This window comes from Prionailurus viverrinus, chromosome B1, assembly GCF_022837055.1.
Source record: "Prionailurus viverrinus isolate Anna chromosome B1, UM_Priviv_1.0, whole genome shotgun sequence".
NCBI lineage: Eukaryota > Metazoa > Chordata > Mammalia > Carnivora > Felidae > Prionailurus > Prionailurus viverrinus.
In genome coordinates, this window is record NC_062564.1 from 176,107,803 (window position 1) to 176,132,227 (window position 24,425).

At 37.5% G+C, this 24,425-nt stretch overlaps 1 protein-coding gene across 1 annotated transcript in view; it reads right to left on the reverse strand.

Annotated features, from left to right (window-relative positions):
* The window catches only part of DTHD1 (death domain containing 1), a 72,615-nt gene extending 58,734 nt beyond the window's left edge, over positions 1-13,881 (reverse strand). Inside the window, exons 1-5 of the mRNA XM_047856990.1 lie at positions 13,611-13,881; positions 10,534-11,149; positions 6,244-6,571; positions 3,256-3,435; positions 499-743 (exon numbers count right to left, since the gene is read on the reverse strand). Of these exons, the coding sequence (XP_047712946.1) occupies positions 499-743; positions 3,256-3,435; positions 6,244-6,571; positions 10,534-11,149; positions 13,611-13,881 (1,640 nt within the window). The remainder of the gene's footprint in view (positions 1-498; positions 744-3,255; positions 3,436-6,243; positions 6,572-10,533; positions 11,150-13,610) is intronic.
* Between the last annotated feature and the right edge of the window lie 10,544 nt (positions 13,882-24,425).

Consider the following 24,425-nt stretch of genomic DNA (forward strand, 5'->3'; position numbering starts at 1 on the left):
GGTTAGCATTTCATTTCCAATGTCATTTCTGACAAGTAACTCAATATGTATATTTGTCTCATTGGTGGGGATTTTGCGTAATCACAAAAATTAAGGGATTATCCACCTGTATTCCACCGATATGGTGAATACAAACTCAAATTTAATTTTGTTTTAGAAAAGTTCAGGTTAGTCTTTTTCCTACGTTAAGAGCATACTATTAAATACAGAAGTTAAAATCACTGTACCACTTCTTTATAATTAACCATGTTATAATTTCTTTGAAAGCAAAGATTAATTTTACCTCTTCTGTGTCTACCCTACCACACAGCATACATTTGGGCCTTTTGTGGGTCTAAAATCATTACCTTTCATGGGTCTACAATATTTTATATCTATAGTAAAATGTTGCATGATATTTCAATAATGATTTTTAAATATATGACATCAAATTACATTTTTAAATTATTTACATTTCTTTGTTTATCATCAACTCAGAGATACAAGGATTTAGCTCACCGGTTGAGGTACAGTGGTATGATCCTTTTTGTAGTGGCACTAGCCATTCTTTTATGATCTATCTCAGATGCAAGATTTTTTTTATCAGGGTGTGGAGAACAAGGTAGGAATACAGTGACTGGCTTCTGGAAAGGATGTACCAAAGGGTGCTTCATGTGGATCAGCGGGCTTGTTGATATCACCGGGTAGGAAGTATCTTGCTGTGTTTTTAAATATGCCACCAAAGATGGGTCAACTGGTTGGACCTAAATAAGGAAAAAAATGCATATATTCCTATATTTTGATAGCAAAAGATGCAAAGTATCAGCACATTTCTAAGCCAATTTTCTGAAAATTTGACAGAATCTAGTTTTATATATTTCTCTATGTGTTGTTGACTGGAAGCAACACTGAATTAATTTATTAAAAAACACAGCATTTGGCCCGCCTTTTACAAAGTCTTTCTGAATTTAGATTCCTTGTCCAATGTTATAAATAACTGAGAAATACTCATTGTAGGCAACAAAATGACCTAGAAAACAAAATAGACATTTTACGTAATTTCTAATTAGAACTGTTGTTAGATCAACAAGAAACTAGAAACTAGAAAAAGAAGACTATATCTGTTTCCTCTCACACAAGAGTGGCTAATAAAAATAGCTAGCATAATTCTAAAATTTCAAAGTTTATGGAAAATACTTATGAATACATAGTTCATAATATGGGTTTTTCCCCTAATTTTTCTTCTTCGTTAACCACTTACAATAACTGAGAGAAACAGGAGAACATGAGGGGAGAGTCTAGACTGGAAGGACAGAAAATATTGAGAAAGCATGTCTTCTAAAATGTGCACTGATGCTCTATCATATCTTGTGTATACTTTGCAAATGGTGTTTGTATATATTAAATCCTCATTCCCGAAAAGGGATGTTTTATAATTAAATATAACCAAATATTCATAATCATAAATATTTAAATTGGTTAGCCTCTTTTTTTGCCATCCTCTCAGATGCAAATTTTGAATCATATGAATGTCCCAAATTCTGGCATCAATCCTATCATAGATACTCAACATATGTTTTTGTTAATAAATATCAAGACACACACACACACACATACACACACACACAGCTAAAAAAGCTTTCAAATAAAGCAGGGATGTACTTTGGAATGAGATTCATTATGCTCCAAATCCTCACTTTATCACTGATAACACTGTATGTTAGGTCATTAAAAATATAAGAAGAGCACCTGGGTGGCTCAGTCGGTTAAGCGTCCAGCTCTTCCTTTTGGCTCAGGTCATGATCTCACAGTTCGTGAGTTGAAGCCCTACATTGGGCTCTGTGCTGAACATGAAGCCTACATGAGATTCCGTATTTCCCTCTCTCTCTGCCCTATCCCTTTCATGCTCTTTCTCTCTCAATAAACAAACAAATAAACAAACAAATATTAAAAAAAAAATCTGGACCACTTTCTTACACCATACACAAAAATAAACTCAAAATGGATGAAAGAGCTAAATGTAACACAGGAAGCCATCAAAATCCTGCAGGAGAAAACAGGCAACAACCTCAGCCACAGCAACTTCTTAGTAGACATGTCTCCAGAGGCAAGGGAAACTAGAAACAAAAATAAACTATTGGGACCTCATCAAAATAAAAAGCTTCTGCACAGCAAAGGAAACAATCTACAAAACTAAAAGGCAACTGACAGAATGGGAGAAGATATTTGCAAATGACATATCAGATAAAGGGTTACTATCCAAAATCTATAGAGAACTTATCAAACTCAACACCCCCAAAAATAAATAATCCAGTGAAGAAATGGGCAAAAACATGAACAGACAATTTTTGAAAGAAGACATACAAATGACTAATAAACACATGAAAAGATGCTCAACATCACTCAATATCAGGGAAATACAAACCAAAACCACAATGCGATGCCACCTCACACCTGTCAGAATGGCTAAAATTAACAACTCAGGCAACAACAGATGTTGACTAGGATGTGGAGAAAGGGGAAAACTTTTGCACTGATGGTGGGAATGCAAACTGGTGCAGCCACTCTGGAAAACAGTATAGAGTTTCCCCAAAAAATTAAAAATAGAACTACCCTATAACCCAGCACTTAAACCAGTAGGTATTTATCCAAAGGATACAAAAATGCTGATTTGAAGGGGCACATTCATATATATATATATATATATATACACATATGTATATGTGTATATATGTATATATATGTGAATATTACTTGGCAAACAAAAACAATGAAATATTGCCATTTGCAACAGCATGAGTGGAACTAGAGTGTATTATGCTAAGCAACATAGTCAGAGAAAGATAAATATCATATGATTTCACCATGTGGAATTTAATAAACAAAACAGATGAGCATAGGGGAAGGGAAGAAAAAGTAAGATAAAAAGAGAGGGAGGAAAACCATAAGAGACTCTTAAATATAGAGAACAAATTGAAGGTTGCTGGAGGGGTATTGAGTAGGACAATGGGATAAATGGGTAATGGGCATTAAGGAGGGCATTTGTTAGGATGAGCCCTGGGTGTTATATTTAAGTGATGAATCACTAAATTCTATTATTGAAATAAATTAATAAATAAAATTTAAATAAAAGACAAAAAGGATAAAAAAGAAAAGTATAAGAGAAAAATTCATTTACTGTTATATTAAATAGTGGTATCTTCTTTATCCTTTTGGGACTATGTTTGATGACCCACAAAATCTATGAGAAGAAACTTACCAGCTTTTAGCATTTACCTTTAATTGTACCAGTACTGATGAGCCAAAAACTCCTGGAGGGTAATTTAAGGACACTCGGGAATCCATGCTTGGCTTAAGAGTATGGCCTTTCTTTGTTACTGTGAAGGACTCTTTCTTTAAACAAGACACAACAGAAAAGATACCCAACTTGTACACTTTGACTTCGGCACAGGTCCCCTGTATGGATTGAGGGCATGAAAGGACATTAATGCGGCACTGTTCAGGGAGTATCTGCTGTACATACTCTGCTGTGGGGGAAAAAAAAAAAAGGGAAGAAAAAAGAAAAAGAGTCTATCTGCTGTCCCTGTAATCTCTCACAATTGAGAAAGATTTCATTAACACCAAAGGGTTGGTCATTTCATGAGATGAGGTGGAAGTCGATATTAGTTTCTCAAATTTGGACTACATGATAGAAAAGAGAGAAATAAATATATTTTTAAATTTAAATTAAATCCCCCCCCAAGATGTATAGTGAATGAACAGTCCCATTTAGTGTTTTCATAAATATTAACTATTTTTGGAATCCTATGTTCCTTTATCAGAATAAACTTTAAATATTGGCCTTTAGGGGCACCTGGTTGGCTCATTTGGTTAAGCATCCAACTCTTGGTCTCAACTCATGTTATTTCATGGTTTGTGAGTTTGAGCCCCCCACTGGGCTCTGTGCTGACAGCCCAGAGCCTGCTTGGTATTCTCTCTCTCTCTCTCTCTCTCTCTGCCCCTCCCCTGCTCTCTCTCTCTCTCTCTCTCTCTCTCAAAATAAAGAAATAGACTTAAAAAAATTAATAGATATTGGCCTTTATCCAGAAAATTCAACACTGTTTTAGGAAATTCCAAATTTCATTATTTGGGTAGTTTATGCAAACACTAAAGCACCTGTACCGTCAGCAAATTCTTCCTTCTGACAGCTCACAATCTCTTAGCAAAGTCATTTTTTCTATTCTTCCCCTTCATGCAGTGGGAACAAAAAAAAAACCAAAAAAACTGGAAAGAGACATTTGTGTTTATTTTTTATATACTGACATTTACATTTGTAATGCATATATGCAGTCACATATTGAAGCTTTTTTTATCATACAAAAGGGAACTGAGCACATGAAGGAAAGCAAAATGATCTATTCGTGTAACCACCAAAGCTTAAAATGTGGAGGAAGGCTCTATTGGTCTATTGGTAATTTGATCTATTCATGTGTCCCCCCAGTCCGGCTCCCCCCCAGCAGGAGTGGATAATATGCAGACACACACACATAAGCAAACATTTCAGGGACACTCACAACGGAAAATAATCTATCGTTTAAAAACTGAGGAAGACATTTCACAATATCACGTCATGAAACCGTCATCCGGAAACTTCAGGGCGAGATGAATGGTCTTCATTGGCTGAAGGGAAAATGGTGAGAAGTAAGAAAGAAAAGTCTTCCCAGAGCTGGTGGTGGTGGCTGTGCATTTTCTGCACATTTGGCAGATGCTGGGAACCAGAAGTGTTTTTAAGCATGGGAATTGCCATGAACAGAAGTCTGATAATGGTTTGTTTATCTGACTCTAGAATTAGCATTCTTAAATGTTGGATGAACCACATAAAATTTTGGAAGGACTCCAGAGTTTAAAATTTTTGAGCTAAGAATGGGGATAACTACCCTTGGAAAATTATAAAAAGCATATGCTTTTGTATTTTTAGTAGAGGACGGACCTCTTATTTTGTTTTCCTTTTTGCTTTGATTATCCATTTACTAAACATCTTGCCTGCCCATTTTGTGAAAGTCACATGTACTATCAACAGTTTTTGCTTTTATAATGTCAGTCACGTAGACTGGTCAAGATGAAAAAGCCACAATCAAGGGCAATGCTGATCAGACTATTATACATGCAGTCTTCCTAGACTAAATATAAAATGTATCAGGGACATGAATTGGAATATATAATTAGAACAAGCTTAGCTTTCATATTCTACTGTATAACCTTGTTTGTAACTCAGAAAAGTCCCAAATCAGAAAAAGAAGAGATGTATTATAAAGAATTTCTTGTTTTGTGGAATTTTTAAACATTGACTCCTTGCCCTCGTCTTCAAATAATGATGACTTACTTAAAGCTAAGAAGAAAAATATTTTGTTTAATGGTAAATTCGGTGGCCCACAGAAAAATCTTTAACCTTAGTTCCCGTCAACTTTACGCTAATTTAACAATTGTTATATTCTGTCTTCAAAACAAGAATTTGTGACAGTAGAGAAGTTCAGAGTTATTACAATAAAGTCTAATTTATTAACTCCTAACACATGTTTATAGGCTACTTTAATCTAAAGTGCATTTACTCATTTGATCCCTATGATCCTATCAGGTAGACACTATTATTGTGTTCATTTTCAGATAAAGAAATAGAGTCTTGGCAAGGTTACATAATTTACCCACGCTAACACAGCAAGAAAGTATAGGACCCCTTCTGCAAACCCATCCGGTCTTCCTCCACAACCCACATCCTAACTACCACATATACTGTCTTCTGTGTATAAACAAAACACAATTTATAGACTTAATAACTATCGCCAGGCACGCGCACGCACACACACACAATTGTTCATTTTTTTAAACATATTTTCCCAACTCATAAATGATAAAAATAAAACTAGTATTATCTGGGGATACCAATCTTCTTAAATTTAGACAGAGGTCCGTCACGTTAGAAATGTTAGTCTAATGCTAGTCTAGGGCAGGAAGCTGAGTAAGCCATGATTTTGGTTTTGTTTTCCAGGTGAAAATACATTTGCTGGGTCCTAGACACAAGTTCTTCATTCCTAAGTTTGGTCAATAACTTCTGCTCTTTGATCTTTATAGATAGCAAAAAATAAATAAAAATTGTGAATTCACTGGTGTTAACCTAATCAGCCTTATTACACAATCTATCTATATCTATACACAATCTGGTAGCCTGACTAATATTTAGTAGAGGAGTCAAACAGCAAACGTAGATATAGCCAATGGTTTACCAACCTTGTAACTTCTTCTCATTCCTTCCAGTGAATTTGGAGTTAGGTAACTTGATCCAAGGTTTACGTCAGACACTTTCACCATGATGTCTCTGTAATTTCCCCTGTAACGTGCAGTAAATGGAATTGCAATGCATATTGGAAATGGAATTTCCTTTTCCATATCTGAGCACTCAACAGTGATGACATTACTGACCAACTCTTCATTATCACTCACTACTAAAGAACTCATGCTATTAATAATCCGGCATTCTAGATGCTGGAGAACATTTGATGGTGCTGTAATATAACAAGACACTTGGGGGCTGGTATCACTCAGTGTATCAAAATACCTGCAGGGAAAAAAAAGGCAATTATTTAGTTTGTGTACTGTATAGCTAAATGCATAAGAGCACAAGCTCGAGAGCCACGTTGTTTTGGTGTGGATCCCAATTCTTCCACTTAGTAACTCTGTAACCTTTGGCAAGATACTCCACCTCTCTGTGCCTCAGTTTATTCAACTGTAAGACAATTCAACTCAGTTTATTCTCACAGACTGTCTCATGAGAAGGCTGTGAGAATTAAATAAACTAGCGTATGTTAAGTAACTAGAAAGCTATGCCTGACATAGTTGGTATTGTATATTACATATATTAGCTATTGTTACTATTGACATTACCACTATTATTTAGGTGGTTGATTTTTCAGTTTTGTTCACTTTACAAAATGAATCTGAAGACTGCTAATGCTTTTTGATAAACCAAGAACTTATACCTGAATCATTTACTAAATTTAAGGGAAGGAGACAAATATATATATATAATACATATCTGGTATTGGAATTATCCAAACACATTACATCAAATGATGATGTTTATTATGTTTTTGCAAAACACTGAGAAAGGTACAAAAATACTGTGAATTTATGATTAATCAAGGTAATTAGAAGCAGAATATTTATAATCCTCAAAGAATCAATACAAACACTTATTCTGACCGTTTGTTATACTCTTGCTTATTATGACTATCACTTTTGCCAAAGATTTTAGAGTCTTAAACATTTAAATTCAGGGGCGCCTGGGTGGCGCAGTCAGTTAAGCGTCCGACTTCAACCAGGTCACGATCTCGCGGCCAGTGAGTTCAAGCCCCTCGTCGGGCTCTGGGCTGATGGCTCAGAGCCTGGAGCCTGTTTCCGATTCTGTGTCTCCCTCTCTCTCTGCCCCTCCCCCGTTCGTGTTCTGTCTCTCTCTGTCCCAAAAATAAATAAATGTTGAAAAAAAAAATTTAAAAAAAAAACATTTAAATTCAGATTTGAGATCGGTCAGTCCCTTACTATTTGCTTGACCTTAAATATCAATAATTATTTTTTTAAATGTTTATTTATTTTGAGGGCCAGAGGGAGAGACAGAGAAAGAATCCCAAGTGGGTTCAGCATTGACAGCACAGATATGGCTATGGTGCTTGAACCCAGAAACTGAGATGCGGGCTGAGCCAAAACCAAGAGTCTGATGCTTAACCAACTGAGCCACTCAGGTTCCCCAAATACCAATAATAATTATTAAAATAGCTAATATGTCAACTCTCTCTATGGACCAGATTTTAGGCTACACATTGTTTCTTTTTTTTTTATTTCAAGATTTTATTATTTTTCAATAATATTTACACTCAACATGGGGCTTGAACTCACAACCCTGAGATCAAGAGTTGCATGTTTTACCTGCTGAGCCAGCCAGGGGTCCCCATGTTGTTTCATTTAATCCTTACACTAGGGTGTCAGGCAGGTACTACTGTCATCACCTTTCACAGGTAAGGAATCCATACAAGAATCCATCTGTCTTTAGTACAAATGCCCACATGTTCTAACATAATATTCTCAAATCACTCCAAAGCACTGGCTTCTTTGTCCATTACAAACTGAAACTAATGCCTAATTCACAATGGTGTGAACATGGAATGAGATAAAATATTTAAACTTCTCATAATAAGGGGTTAGCATAAAATATGTGCTCGGTAAACGTTAGATCTCTACATTAAAATTACCAGCTGTAGTTTCTCCTCTTCTGGTTACTTCACATTTCTCACCAGTGAAATGACTGAAATGTTGGCAATGCGAAAATATATAAGACGATCAGTATAAAATGCAGCATTCATACCCAGCTCTAGAATAATAAGGTTTTAACCATTTTTCAATTATTAGTAGATTAGATTTAATAGTGCCCTTTAACATAGATATCAAAAACAAAACAAAACAAAACATGTTGAAATTGTAGGGAGGGTCATTTATATTGATACTTCTGAACCTGTAAATTTAGAAAGAAAATTACCCAGTACATTGGTCTGTTTTTATATTCTCTGATGACAGTAATAATGGTACTTCAGAAAATGAGAGACAATTTTGGAATTGTTTAATAGAGAATACAGTGACTCAGTGTTGTATAACTTCAAAAATGATTCTCTTCTGTGCCCTGGAAATGATCTGCATACACTCTTCTAAAAGACAGATGAAATGAGTGAAGAGACCTATAAATGCTTCCATTTCCTCTAGGCTTAATCAAATAGATCTAGTCCAGCAGCTAAAATAATCAGATTGGTTTATTTTAGTCTTGTTTCCCTTTGAGTCTATACATACTAGGACAACAGTAGAAGAGATAGGTTTCTTACAGAAAACTATCCAGCAAGGAATCACAACAGATTCCCAGCAAGATTTTGTTCATGACATGCATATTTTAAGTGATCTGATGGTGTTCTAGCCTGAGGGATTTAAAGGAGTCATCATCTTTATAAATATGCAAGCCAAGCGCAATTGGTTTGGATGCTATGAAGAGGAAATCACTAACCAGGGAACACCTAGGGAGGTGTTAGAGGGAGTGGTTCAGCAGTGACTCATTAGTTGATGCTTTGAGTCATTTCTGAATATAAGAATATGAAGTGTTAATATTTTTCTCCAGTAAAGTGGGTAACTACATATTAACTAACTTAATAGTTGTTTTGCAGGGGCAGTAGTTCTTTGAAACTATGGGGGTCTTTCATGCATTGAATGCACTCCTATGACATCTACAAAATTCACTAGATTCTCAGCCATGTAGGGACCTCACTGCTAACCTAACTCAACCTGTTCATTTTACTGATGAGATAGGTAAGGTCAAAGTAGCAAAATGAGTTTCTTGAGGTCGTTGACTCAGTTGTGGTGCTGTCATGGAAATGGTATCGTACACCTGAAAACAACACCACACGTCATGGCAGAGAGGGGTTAAATGAAGTTTGGAAGTGTGTGGAGTTTGGAAGTGTGTGGGAGGTAGAGAAAGTGAGGGTTGTTGAGAGTGAAATCAATTATATACTAACATGAAGGCCAGCGTGAGCAGCTACAAAGCGATGCAGTGCTAGGCCCTTTACGTGATTTTCCCATTTGACCTTACCAAATAATCCCAGCAAGTATATACAATTTCTACAAAGCAGAAAATAGGGCTAAGAGATGAAGCAAGCTGCCCAGGGTCACAGAACTATTATGTAATAAAACAGGATATAAAATGTTAAGTCTTTCTGATTCCCAAAGCAATGATTGTTTTCATTCTTCTCCATTGCCTTCCAAGGGTGTGATATTTGCTAGAAAACTATGGCTTGTGAATATTTTTTTATTTGGACAAATAGGGATTATTATTCCCTTGTATAGGGGAGATAATTCCTGAAGTATATCAGTCAATTTCCACTTTTATTCTTTCACATGTCATGGGCTCTTTGGGAATCTGGTAAAAGTTTTGAACCATCTTCAAAGATAAAATAGGTATGAAAATACACATTTAGTTTTAAAAACTGCTTAAAGCTTACCCATGCCCCCTAGAGACTACAGATACAGGTTAAGAATTTATGATAATTCATAAATAAAATAAATGTGAGGATTTATTTGAGGATATAACTAAAACAAATCTGAGGCTAGAAAATGCGTTTCTGGTATATGAACTCTCTGTAATCTCCTAGTTTCTTTTTATTATAATGGAAAGAGAAGTGATTTAGAATACCATTCAGGTTCTGGACAATTGCTCATTTAAACTGCTTCCATATATAGTCAATTCCTCTCCCTCTAGAGAAACATTGAGTGTTTGTTTCCTAAAACTATAAAAAAAAATTAGTAATAGCTGCCATATAAATTTTGCTAAGAGTAATTTAAGCTGAATTATTGATTTGTAATATTTTTGGGGGATGATCTGAAAGGGAAATGTAAAATTCTAGTCGTGTATAAATACTACGTATAAATCACTATAGAAACACACATATCAGTAGGCATTGTATAAGCACCACTCACATTACATTTACTTACTCCTTTTCCATTATGTTATTCTTTTGCTTTAGACTCTCTGAATCATTGGAAAGGAGACTATTCAGATATCTGCTGGAGATATCACATGTTATTGAGGATGTGGTAATCTCTTCTCTTTGGTTCTCTGAGGTCTCTTGTATTTCTCTTTCTGTTGCCTGGATTATGTCATGCGTCTCTTCCCTGTTGCCATTTACGTTCTCAACAGTCATGTGTTCTGTTTGTTTATCATCTTCATTTTCTACATTATCTGGGAACATTTTGTTCTCTGTTTCCTCTTGCTCTGTTATATCTTCATTCAATGATGTATTGTCTTCTTTTTCCACTAAGTCTGAATTCATATGTGCTTTATTTCTTTTTAACTGGACCTGGTTCGTATAATGACTTTGCTCTCCATTTGTGGAAGAAACAGTAGCTGTTTCTATGACATTCTGTTCCCCTCTTGCAGCAATGTCTGCTTCTTTGATATCGTGAATGGTGGACATTGTCTGCAGTGGGGTACATTCATCATGCATGCCGCATAAATTACACATCTCCTTTTCTTCTTTCTTTAGAAGTGTAGCAGTGCTCCCCAAATATTCATTTATTTTCATGAGGCAGTCTATGAAAGTAGTCATTTCTACACACACACACACACACACACACACACAGATACATAAAAAGAATAAAATACAAAGCTGAAACAAATTATATTTCTCCACTGAGGTATGGCAAGATAACCTTACAAGCCTACCAAGACCCTTACCAGTCATTTAAGCCCATCTCCCTCCTGAAGGAGAAGTCATTTGTACAACTGTCATTATTTTAACATGTCTAGGAATTGGGGACAAATTGTTTTTTACTGTAGAGGCAGAGAGAAAGTCTAATACCTTCTTCACATGAAAATACTTTGAATATTTGCAGGCGGATACCATGATCTCCCCTACACAGCCACAAAACTATTCAACTGAACTCAACATTTTCCTCAATCATTCCTTGATGATTTAGTATGACTTTGAGACTTGTTCCTTCTCCTTTTAAGGTACTATATTGTTTATCAGTGATCCACTTAAAGTATTTCCCTGAAATTCAGCAAAACACTTCAGAGGAGACTTGAGTAGCAGGCATACCATAGCTACATTATTTTTACTGGTGTAGAAACTATACTTTTTTAGGTACTTTTCTGGCTGCTATGAGAATTAAATTAAGTTTATACTATTATTCCTGCTGAGCTTGTGATCATTTACAGTTTTCTAATCAGCCTTCCAAAGAATAGCTTTAATTGTACAGCTTCTGATTCTCTGATTAGAACCTGCATTAGCTACTCAAGGACTATTAAACCAAGTCAAACCTCTTCACGCTAGTGAAGATCCTCGTGATCTTATTTGAAATAATATTTTACTCCATCCCCATGTCCTACCATTCTCTTCTTTGTTCATCCCTCCTCTGAGGTCATAGCTCATAGCTCAGGTCATTTGATCACTTTTTGCAGGCTTAGCAATTCTCCAATCTTTAGAATTCAATTCTGAACTAAGGAATGTGTAATTTAGGGCCCCATACATAGGTCAGTATTTTAAGAATCATCATTAAATCATCCTTTTACAAGTCTAGGTTTATCTTTGGGCTCCAATTCTCACAACTTGTGTTTTTGTCTTGTACCCAAGACCACCTTTATTTTGATCTCCTATTCTGGTAGCTGTGACCTTATCATTTTCCATGAATAAGGTTTTGTCTTGATATGTTGCCTAAGACCATATTCAACTCGCTCCAGAGACTAGAGTCCTAGGTATGAGCTCCAACTGCCATTGTCTGGATCATGCTGCCTCTGGGCAGATTTCCCCAATGCCTACCATCTGCCTTCTAGATAATTTCTTAACATTTTCTGCCCTGGATGCCTGATTGATGAGACCTGCCCACTTACCTTGACACTATATTATTTAGAGTTCGATTTCATGATACCACCCATCTTCTTATCTAGAGTAACTGTTGTCTGAGATCATATTCATCAGATACAATATTCTTCCTGTCATACTTCTCAGCACCCATAATTGGGACTATTCCCAAGAACCTGCTCCCCTCTCAGTGTGTGTGTAAGGGAGTGTCCAATTCTATAGCCCAGCCCACCCCAGTCTTTCTACTGTTTTTTATAATTAATGGATTCAAGCTCAAATAATTCTACAAATAGAACTTCATCATATTCCAATATAGAAAAACTGCTTGTTCTGTCTCAAAACAGGAATATTTTTCTGCTTAAAATTTTTTTTCTTACTGTTTATTTTTGAGAGAGAGAGAGAGAGAGAGAGCGCATGAGTGGGGGAGGGACAGAGAGAGAGGGAGACACAGAATCCAAAATAGGCTCCACACTCTGAGCTGTCAGCACAGAGCCCGACATGGGGCTCAACCTTCAGACCATGAGATCATGACCTGAGCCGAAGTTGGTTGCTTAACCAACTGAGCTACCCAGGTACGCCAATTTTCCTACTCTTAATTGTGGATCCTGCTAATAATACCCTTGCCTGGAATGCTTTTTCAAGATTCCTAATTTCCAGCTGCATGAATCCAATTCATTCCTTAAGATTCAGCTTATTTATTTTTAAAAAAAATTTTTTTTAATGTTTATTTCTGAGACAGAGAGAGACAGAGCATGAGTGGGGGAGGGACAGAGAGAGAAGGAGACACAGAATCTGAAGCAGGCTTCAGGCTCTGAGCTGCCAGCACAGAGCCCGACGCTGGGCTCGAACTCACAAACTGTGATATCATGACCTGAGCCGAAGTCAGTCGCTCAACTGACTGAGCCACCCAGGCACCCCACTTAAGCTTCAGCTTAAAATACAACATTTGATCTAGCAAAATTCCCAATTTCCCATTCTAAAAATGGAATCATTCTTGCTTCTGAACTCTTAATGTACTTTCTTTCTATTTCTCGAACGGAACTAGTTTTGATATCTCTTGCACTATTGTGCATTTGTCTTACCTTATCTCCCCGAATAGTCCCTTAAGGACAAGACTCCATCTTAGCCTTCTTCGCATGCTCCTTAGTACCTCTTAAAGTGACTACTCAATCAACATTTCTTAGAGAAAGAATAAAAAGAAATACTTGCCTTGTTTCCAGATACACTGATTCTCCTTGTCAAGCAATACATACAGCTGCTGGCAGGTAGAGCGCAGAGTCCCTGCAGTGTGCTCCAAGAGTTGGTGAAGGGCCCCACTGAGCTCTTGCCCCAGAAAGACCACTGTGGCTATCCAAGTGGCCCCGCCAGCCCCTTCACAATGGCTATCTCCCAGGAGGGCCTGTTTTAGCATCAGATTTTGTCTCCAAATCTGCTTCAATATTTGGCCTAGTTTACCTGAGCCCATGTCTTCTGAATCCATTTATGCTCCAAGAGTGGAACGCTTCTTTTCTGCCAGCAAAGCCTTGAAGGTTTAGCGAATTCAAACTTGGCAATGGAACTTCTCTTAAAATCTAGGAGATGATCCAAGTCAGCTAGCCAAGCACTTTCTCGCAACATAATAGTTTATTCAGCTTCTTGTTGACCAGTGAAAAGTTACTAGGTGACCAAAGGAGGGGCGTTCCCACACCCTGGGTGCCATTGTGTACAGAGTACATTAATCACAGGGATAGAGCTAGCTCACGCAATCCCACTCTCCATGGAAGTTTTACACATTCAATATGTATATGAGAAGCCCTATGTGCCTTTCAAGTTTTGAGGCAACAAAATATAGATTCTATGGTGGGATGAGAACTTTATTAATCAAAGGTAAACTGTTTAACAGTATTGTCAATAAGATTCCTATGTGATAATTAAAAATATTTATGAATGAAATAATATGATGTTTGAATTGTTGCAAAACAATCAGGAAGTGTTGGAGTGGTGTTGAGATGAGTTAAGATGGGCTGCTACTTAATTGTTGGAGCTGGATGTGGTTACAGGGATGGTCTTTATGATTTTCTCTAATTAGCATATATTTATAATTCTTTTATAATAAAGAGCTTTAAAAACAGAATCCTCTGCTAGAGTACATCTATTACCATTGGTTAGGTAAGTCAAATTAATACCTTTTTATACAGCAAGCCTGCAGTGGGATTGAGACAGGTGCCTGGCCACTTTCCTCTGTGATAATTTCTCTCTAATTAGATAAAATGCCCCTTCACTAAAATAAAGCAAACGTGAAGAGTGGCTCTCTCTGAACTAGCAAGGACTCTTCACCATGTATAATTAAAATTCACATACAACAGTTTCTCACCACTACCGATGTTTCAGGTAGCACATTATATGAGGCCATTGCAATACAGGACTTGATACAAGAGAAACTTTGGGGGGGAGGTGCCAAGGAATCCCCCCTCCCCCCGCTTCCTCCTCTCCAATCCCCCTCCCCTGATTAGAGAGAACATAGCACCTGGAGAGGGCAGTGAATTCCAGATTCATATTCTTTCAGAGATACTGGGATGAAGTGAAAGCTTTCCAAAGGGAGGACCAGACTGCTTCTCCCCAAGCCATCACATTTTCTCATTTGACACTGTGATTCTTAGAGCCACACTCATGATGCCTGGATGACAAGATAGGGAAAGAAAACCCAGTGAATAAAGAATAAAGAATGAACCACAGGCCTCATTACTGCCCACGCTGCCTGTGGTTTGAAGAGTCTTCAGGAAAAGAAAGGGAACGGCATGAAGCATGGTGGCAGGGTGGCCGAGAGAGGAGGGCCTCTGTGAACCTCGGTTCACTGAAAAGGTGATTTCTTTTTGAGATATTAGTTCATACATCATGGGCCACTTTGTTTTAATATTTTTCACCATCTTCTCAATACTAAACACTTTCTGCTTCAATTTTCTTTTCTTTTCTTTACTTTTTTTCCCTTTAACTCCTGAAATATGTATGTAATCCTCAGTAATAGTGTATATAATGGCTTTCAGTCAATGCCAATTCTGAAAACTTTCTATAGCATTTTCTGTGGGCTGGGCTTAAGGGCTAGGCAAGAGGGCCTTTTTGGACTTGGGAGAGAGGTTGACACCTAGCAGATTATGAAAATGCAACTCAGACTTTGTGAGAGATAGAGCAGACATATACATAAAAAGGTCATGCAAGCTTTGAGGAGTAAAAAAGTAAGTCCATCTAGAGGCCTGGGAGGTTTTGGGTTAAGAGCTATAGGATGGTCTGGATTTGAGCAGGCTAGAAGATAGAGAAAAGGAACATTCTAGGGTAGGAAATAATCACATGATCAAAGGCATGGAGGCACGAAATGACCCAGTGCAATCAAACATGGGAAAGCCTGGCTTTACAGGAAAATTCAAAAACAAGTCGGAGGAAGTGATGTAAGAAGGATCTAATAACTGAGGAGAGTCGGGGGAAGAAGTTGGAATTTTGTTTGGCAGGCAAAAGAGAGAAATTAAGTATTTCTAAACTAAGTTGAAAATATGACCAAAGTTGTGCTGCAGTTTAGATGGTAGAGACCCAGGGGGCAGAAGGCTTGAGGGCCCGTATTAGAGCAGCAACTGTACAGGCAGGGAAGGAGATGTCTTGAGAAAGGAGTTGAAATCAAGTGACTAGAACTCACTAAGTCATTAGAGGAAGAGGAATCAAAAGCATTGAAAATCCATTCATTGGTTTAAGAAATATTTATTGGCCATTGGTGGAATCACTGTGCATGGAGAGAGCATGAGACTAAAACGTTTTAGTTGAGATGAGCAAATAAATGACAGAACAATTCAATGAACTAAGGAATTTAGGAAGAACGTTAGAATAGGTGAGTAGATAATTTGATTAATTTTGGATTTGCTGAGTTTGAGATAGCTTAGGACAGTTCTTTGAAATGTACTATAAATTAAAAACAAAGAATAATATTGGCATATTTGAATGTCATCAGCAAATAGGTGATGGATGAGTCCCTGGAAGTAGAAGAAATCAATGGAGATTTATACTATGCACGTTTTAATTGTTGAATAAAACTGATAGTGAAATGCAGAATATTGGACCAATACACCAATACACTTTTTTTTCCTTCTAGATATGTGGTAAATTTCTTTCTCGGGGCAGGGGGGATTAAAAAATCACCCAAAAACATTTCTCTTCAGCCTCATTGACATTTGCTATCCTCAAGTCCAAACTTGTTCTCTGTCTGACTTCCCAAGTACATGTAATATTTGCAAAGTCAGACCTACCACTGGCCATTGCTACATTTACTTGTTAAAACAAGCATCTGCATGTTCCTGCATCTTGTTTCCAGTTAATTGAAGTCACTAACCATGGAAAGAACTGACATTTGCAATCAAGATTTGTGACATCCACAGACACTAGCTCCTAACATTTATCTTGGTGGGTTGAACATTTGATTAGCATCTTCACTGTGGCTACTAGCTCTTATCACTACTAAAACTATCTTTTACTTTCTTTACTGAGAATCTTTGCTTCCACTGACATTAAAGCAACTAGCAGGCAGCCTTCACTTCCTATGCAACATTGTATGGTTGAAAAACAACAGTTCTCCTTAACAGGAAAAGCATCACGGTGAGTAGAGATGAAATTCGAGTGAAGTGGATGGTCACTTGTGTACTACAGGAGAAAGAAACTTCTGCAATGGACTGAACAACCTGTTGATACTAGTCAGGAGGTGAGGACAACATAGTTTGAAGTGTGATAAAGTATGCTACTTTCCATGGAAATTAGAGTGAGCCAGGGTTGATAAGTCAGATGTAAGCAAAGGGGTTACATAGGCATAAGGTACTATGAGTCACTGTTACAAGTCCTGTTATCTGATTTTGTTATTTTCTTTGAGTGCCTGTAGCTGGCTCCATCAGAGAGTTGGGTACAGTGAGCACAGACTAAATTTGCCCCATTCGAAAACTCTTGTTGAATTTCTGTTCATCTTTTATCTGATTAGGACAAGCTCATACAACTGAATGATGTGTGGAAGGAAAAAGGAAAAGTAGTTGTTTTGTTTTTGTTTCCCCCAATCCTTTGTTACAGAATTCCCAGTGTGCTTATCAATTTTTAAGAGTATTTAGAGAATAAGTAGTAAAATTCGAAGCTTAGGCTCCTGGTTAAACAATGTAGGCTAGATATATATTCTATCTCTGCTTCTCCCAAAATGCCACTGAAGAGGGTAAGAGAATGTATAATCCCTAAAGGACAGAGAGAATGGGTGATATTGTGACAGACAAAAGATGTCAACAAACTTTGGGAACATCAAAAGCAGCTGGACTAAGTAAAGGACTTAACAGGCAAAGAGAGCATGTATAGGGGTGAAAATAGGCCAGTTCATGCCACACAATCTCAGAAGGTACCAGGAATTAGAGACATCTAGTACCTCTGACAGTGAGAGTGAAGGGGGGAGCATAAGCCAGTTTTTACTGGAACTCAGTTTGGGGAGCAGGTAGATTCCTAAATCCCTTCCTCTGTTCCAAATAGCCAGATAAGTCTCTCTCCCACACAGCAGAAGCTAGAGACTTTCTCTATGAAGAAACTGCAGCAGGAAGGTAGGAGGCCTGGACCTCGCCAAGAACTGGAAGGAAGTGCTATGATGGCATGGGTTAAGAGAAATCTGACAATGTTAAATAGTGAGGTCCCACGCGACCGTGACCGTTCTGCTCAGTTCCAAGAACAGGGGCCTGCGGGCATAACCTCTCAGGCAGAAGATTAGAAGTTTCCTCTCTAGAGTAATTGAACATCCAAAGAGAAAAATCTATTAATAGTGAAACTTTTGGTGCTCCTCCCCACCCCCCATCCCTGACCCCATGCCCCATCAACAGTGAAGGACCCAGTCTGTCATATACCCCATCTAAAGCATAAAAAGTTACTGAAAGTTTCTCCTAATGCCTCACTTTTAAGAATGGAGTAAGAGTGCTGTTTCGAAGGGACACAGGCACCCCAATGTTTATAGCAGCACTATCAACAATAGCCAAAGATGGAAAGAGCCCAAGTGTCCATTGATGGATGAATGGATAAAGAAGATGTGGTATACACACACACACACACACACACACACACACACACACAATGGAGTATTACTCTGCAATCAAAAAGAATGAAATCATGCCATTTGCAACTACGTGGATGGAACTGGAGGGTATTATGCTAAGTGAAATTAGTCAGAGAAAGACAAAAATCATATGACTTCACTCATATGAGGACTTTAAGAGACAAAACAGATGAACACAAGGGAAGGGAAACAAAAATAATATAAAAACAGGGAGAGGGACAAAACAGAAGAGACTCATAAATATGGAAAACAAACTGAGGGTTACTGGAGGGGTTGTGGGAAGGGGGATGGGCTAAATGGGTAAGGGGTACTAAGGAATCTACTCCTGAAATCATTATTGCACTATATGCTAATTTGGATGTAAATTAAAAAAAAAAAAAAGAATGGAGTAATAGACAAGTGAGTCAGGCGTTTGAAAAAGCCTCTGTTATGACATTAGACACTGAAGCAAACATGAATAAAAAATTTGAGAAAATAGAGCTAACATAGGAAAGAGGAGAAAATATCAAATAAATCTATAATTAGCATCCTTAGAGTCTAGGATTAGAGAACATAATGCATCTACAAAACAAAACAAAAAGATTTTCTAAAAAAAGGAACATTTGGACAAGGGGAAAGAACTCACAGAAATTAAAATAGGATAACAAACAGAAATTTTTCAAACTGGTATACGGGTAGAAATAAATAGTTGAGGAAATTGCCCAGAAGATCAAACAAAAAGACAAAGAGACAAGAGGGAAAAAAGGAGGTTAAGGTCATTCATCCAGGTGGTCCAAATAATAAGTCTTTTCCCTGGAGAGAAAAGACTGAAGGAAATAAATTATCAAAGAAATAATACAAGACAGTTTCCCAGAACTGAAGAACTTCATATTCTGGATTGAAAGGGCAATACATGCAAACAATACATGCAAAAAAAAAAAAAAAAAAAACCAATACATGCAAAATACATGCAAAAAAAAAGGGCATAGCTAGTCATGTCATAATGAATATTCAAAACACCAAGGACAAAGATCCTAATAGCCTCCGAAGAAGGAAAAAGGCTCACGTTTAAATCAAAAGGCACTGGATTTCTCAACAGCAACATGAAGACCTAGAAAATAACAGATTTGTGACTTTAATATTCAGAGGAAAACCTCTTTGTAATTTAGAATTCTGTTTCCCCCAAACTATCATGCAAGTATGCAGTGACACGAAAAAGAAATGGTAATTAATGTGATGGGATGGAAGGATTGGCTAACGCTATGGTGAAAATCATGTAGCCATATTGTGATATTGTGATTTATAATAAGAAATGTATGTTAGGATTTAGACCTCATTTCTTGACAGGAGCTACTAAAACTTTGGGAATTTCCTAAGCGGTGAGAGCAATAGGGTGGCCATTGTTATATTAATGAAGTGGCTATAGGATAGCCCTTTGGAAGAGGGCTGGTTGTCAGGGGTTGAACCAGGAGACTGGAGGGTTGTAAGTGTCAGTCCCACCCTCATAATCCTACCATCAGAGAGGCTAGAAGGGCTGGAGTTTAAATCAATCACTACTGGCCAATGATTTCATCACTTATGCCTACATAATGAAGCCTCCTATCAATTATATTTTAATAAAACTGGAAAAAAATAAGAAAATATTTTTTAAAGTGTTCAGGGGGCAGGGTGGGCATTTTCAGGTATGCACATATCAAAAAATTTGCTTCCTGTATACACTTTCTTGGGAAGTTACTAGGGGTTGTGTCCATCAAAAACAGCAGAGTGAACAGACAGAAAACAGCTTGGGAAATAGAAAAGCCAGCAAAGAGAGGAACAAATTAAATGCTTAAAAGGAAGTCGCAATGTTACAGCAATGTGATAGGCTTCAAGAGCTCCTAGTCCAAGGGCGCCTGGCTGGATCTGTTGGTGTAGCATACAACTCTCAATCTTGGGGTTATAAATTCAGGCCTCATGTTGAGTGTAGAGATTAATTAAAAAAAAATAGCTCCAGGGTCCTTCAGTCATCTGAGCGTTCAGGAGGGCTGTTTACAAGAGGAAAATGGAACCGAAGAACTATCTGATGTTTTAACCATTCAAAGAAAAGTTTTGCAATTCTACTGGAAAATTTAGGGGAAGAATTATTGGTAACTGAGCAAATCAAATCAAATAAGACAATTAATAAAATTAAATTCTAAAGGAAAGGATATATAATCATAGTATTCTGTACAGTACTGCTCTGGATAATATTTTCATAGCCATAAAAACAAAAATAACTATAATTACTTTTAAGTAATACTGGTGATATCAGCACATACCAGGATGGCGACAGGAGGCATGTATGTAGAGAATGAGTATAAATGGGATAGATAAGAGACCAAAAGGCTTCTTTCTTTTATTTTTTACAATTTTTTTTAACGTTTATTTTATTTTTTGAGAGACAGAGCACAAGTGGGGGAGGGGCAGGGAGAGAGGGAATCAGAAGCAGGCTCCAGGCTCTGAGCTGTCAGCACAGAGCATGATGCGGGGCTCGAACTCATGGACTGTGAGATCATGCCCTGAGCAGAAGTCAGAGGCCCAACTGACTGAGCCACCTAGGTGCCCCCAAAAAAGCTTATTTCTATAGCAGGAAGTCAAATATTTAAAAATAAATCAAAACTTTAAGAATAAGAGGAAAGTAGTACTTAAGAATCTGGAGGTAATTTCCAGAAGAAACTGCTAAAAAATTGAATGTGATGTGGAAGAGAGGAAAGCCACTCCTGACCCACAGGGGCTAGTCCAGGGCTATCTGCTGGGCCGTAGTGTTGCTAGGGACCCGCCTGACATTCACTGCTAGGCTCTGGTGTTCTCCTGTTGAACATAAAACATTTCACAGAACGTCAATATCATACAAGGACACTCTGTGACTATAATGAATCAAGACACAATGAAGACCACTTTATAATCATGTCTAAACACAGACAAGATATGAACACTGACCTAGCCACAAAATACCCAACATGTCCCTATTTCAGCTCATGTGGCTGAGGCTTCTTCTTACCAACTAAGCTTTAGTATTTCTCTGGTCTTCCATCCCTATAGAGAAGATTTAGTGGAATATCCAATCATAGAATTGTTCCCATTTCTTTTTTTTTTCATTATTTATTTGTTTGTTTGTTTGTTTATTTATTTATATTTGAAACAGAGAAAGTGTGCACAAGCGGGGGTGGGGCAGAGAAAGAGGGAGACACAGATTCGGAAGCAGGCTCCAGGCTCTAAGCTTTCAGTGCAGAGTCTCATGAGTGGCTCAAACCCATAAACTGTGAGATCATGACCGGAACTGAGATCAGATGCTTAACGGACTGAGCCACCCAGGTGCCCTGCATTGTTCCCATGTCTAAACAAATTCTTATGCAGAGCAAGAAATTCCCCCCAAACCCAATCCTATAATTCTCTTTAACTTAGATACCCCACGGCTCCCTGTGATGTGAGTTCTCCGTTGCTGAAATGAGTAATTAGCTCTATCTATTCGATGATAGTTGTGTTCTGGTGGCCTTTGACTGTAGATCATTGACAGATTCTTGGGTATTTCAGGTGGGAGGTGGGAAAGGAGCAAGTGCTGTTGCTTTTCTTTAAAGTTGTTGTCATGTTATTGATTCTTAAGAACTATATACATATCGGGGCGTTTGGGTGGCTCAATTGGTTAAGTGTCTGACTCTTCATTTCAGTTCAGGTCATGATCTCATAGTTCCTAAAATTGAGCCCGGCGTTGGGAGTCTGTTTGGGATTCTCTCTCTTCCTCGCTCTCTGCCCCTCCCCCGCTCACGTGCTAGCAGACACACACACATGCTCTCTCTTGCTCCCCCCTCAAAATAAATAAATAAACTTAAAAGAAAGAATTATATACATGTATTACTTTGATATAAATGAAATATATATATTAAAAAAGAACTAAGGCCAAATGTTGCATTCACTACGAGGTCCTTTGGTGATGATATTAAAGTTGCATAACATATTCACATCAAGTGAGTTACTGCAAAACAACAAACACATATTCTAATTGACTTTATAAAGAGTATATTTTGACATTCAAATATGCTTGGAATACAATGGCAGGTGTTCAAGAATGAACTTAAAAGTAGTCAGTTGAGCTTGGCATGATCTTCAAACAGAGGTGGAATAATTACCACCTGGTAATGACCCAATATCAACTACTTTATCTGGAGCACAGAGCTCTAGATATAGCAGATGATAAACAAATGTTCGATGATTAAGACGATGATGAAATGTAATAAACCGTCCACGCATTCTTCTTTTTTTAAAAAAATCATACTATTCTTCTTTAAAAATTCCATAATAATGTCAAATACTTGCTTAGGGTTCACTTTCCCAATTAACTCATCAAAATCACAAACACCTTATTTTTCACACAAGTTTTAAAAATTAGGCTCCAAATAAAGGCCACATAGACAACTAACTCTTTGTTATTGATTTTCATATGAATTTAAACAACTGAAAAACTCATTAAAAAGTATGCCAATAAAAATGGTGACAGAGCAATTTAATTATAGATTTGAAACTTATCTTTCATTTGTGCCATTTTTATGTGTTGATGAGAAGTAGAAGTAAAAGAGTTGATTTAATTTTTTAATGTTTATTTATTTTTGAGGGGGAGATAAAGTATGAGCAGGGGAAGGGGCAGAGAGAGAGGGAAACACAGAATCCAAAGGAGGCTCCAGGATCTGAGCTGTCAGCACAGAGCCCCACATGGGGCTCGAACTCACTAACCGTGAGGCCATGACCTTATCCAACGCTTAAACAACTGAGCCACCCAGGAGCCCTAAAAGAGTTGATTTAAACTAAGTCACCAGATTTGTAAAGCTACAGAGCTACAGCAGACATGTAACACATAGTTACATTCCTTTATAAGTAAATTCTCTATCTTTACCATTCAATTGCAGTAATAACTGAATTTGAGATGTCTTGTCATACCTGGGAGTTTAATACTTAAAGTCTTTGTTGCCAAGTTCTATGGTCACTTTACATAAGGAAAGAAAATGGTCTGTTCAGGGTGTCAGGGACTGTATTCGAACTGAAAAGTAATTAAGGGCATTCCATTATTTGGTTAGCAAAAGTTCCTTTTTTAATAGCATTAATGGCCTCCGAAATTAATACCAGTGTTTGGACTACAGCTTTGCAACACTTCCCTGTTGAGTCACTGATGTGTTTGTCAAGATTATGACTCTTTATACAGTCATGGGCCTATGACATGAAACCAATGAAGCAAAATTTTGTGAAATAAAAACTGGATGGTTTCCTCTCTGCCAAAGTTTTAGGAGACAGTTTCAAATGAGGGTGTGACAGATGCATTGCTACTGTGTACTTCATGGTATCCTAGTATTTAGAATGTGTTTGTATAGCTTCCTCATGACTTGACTTCTTCCAGGGTGTGATTAAAGTTTGGAAGGTAGTTCTGGCAAAGAGAAAGAAGAAATAACGAAGGAAAAGTCTAGAAAGGAGAAAAAGGAAGAGTCTGATATCAACTACATATTTCTCCAAGTTTGCTTCCAGTTTCCCTCCTTTCCTGTGGACAATCGTAACATAATGTGCCAATGGAAAATGACTGTGGTGTCCTAGATCTCAGCTCCACAAAATGACCTTTCACCTATACTCTATGATATCTCTGAGAGACCTATTCCTAGTCATGTCATACAAGGACTCATGTCTTTGAAAGTGGAATTGACACCTTGTTCCTCACACTGAAAAAATAAATTTGCAAGAAACAAATTCTTCGGCATGAGCCACACCCTCAGTATCATGGGAACTCGTTTTTAAAGTGAGGACAGGATACTGAGGGATGTGTGATGTGCTGCTTTTCAGAAATACTACGACTCTTCAAGTTGGATGTGGATGGGCTAAGACCACCTCAGAACACCACAGTATTGTCATTGCCAGGAGAACAATATTACACACGTTCAATCCTCAAGTATCTTTGCTGCTCA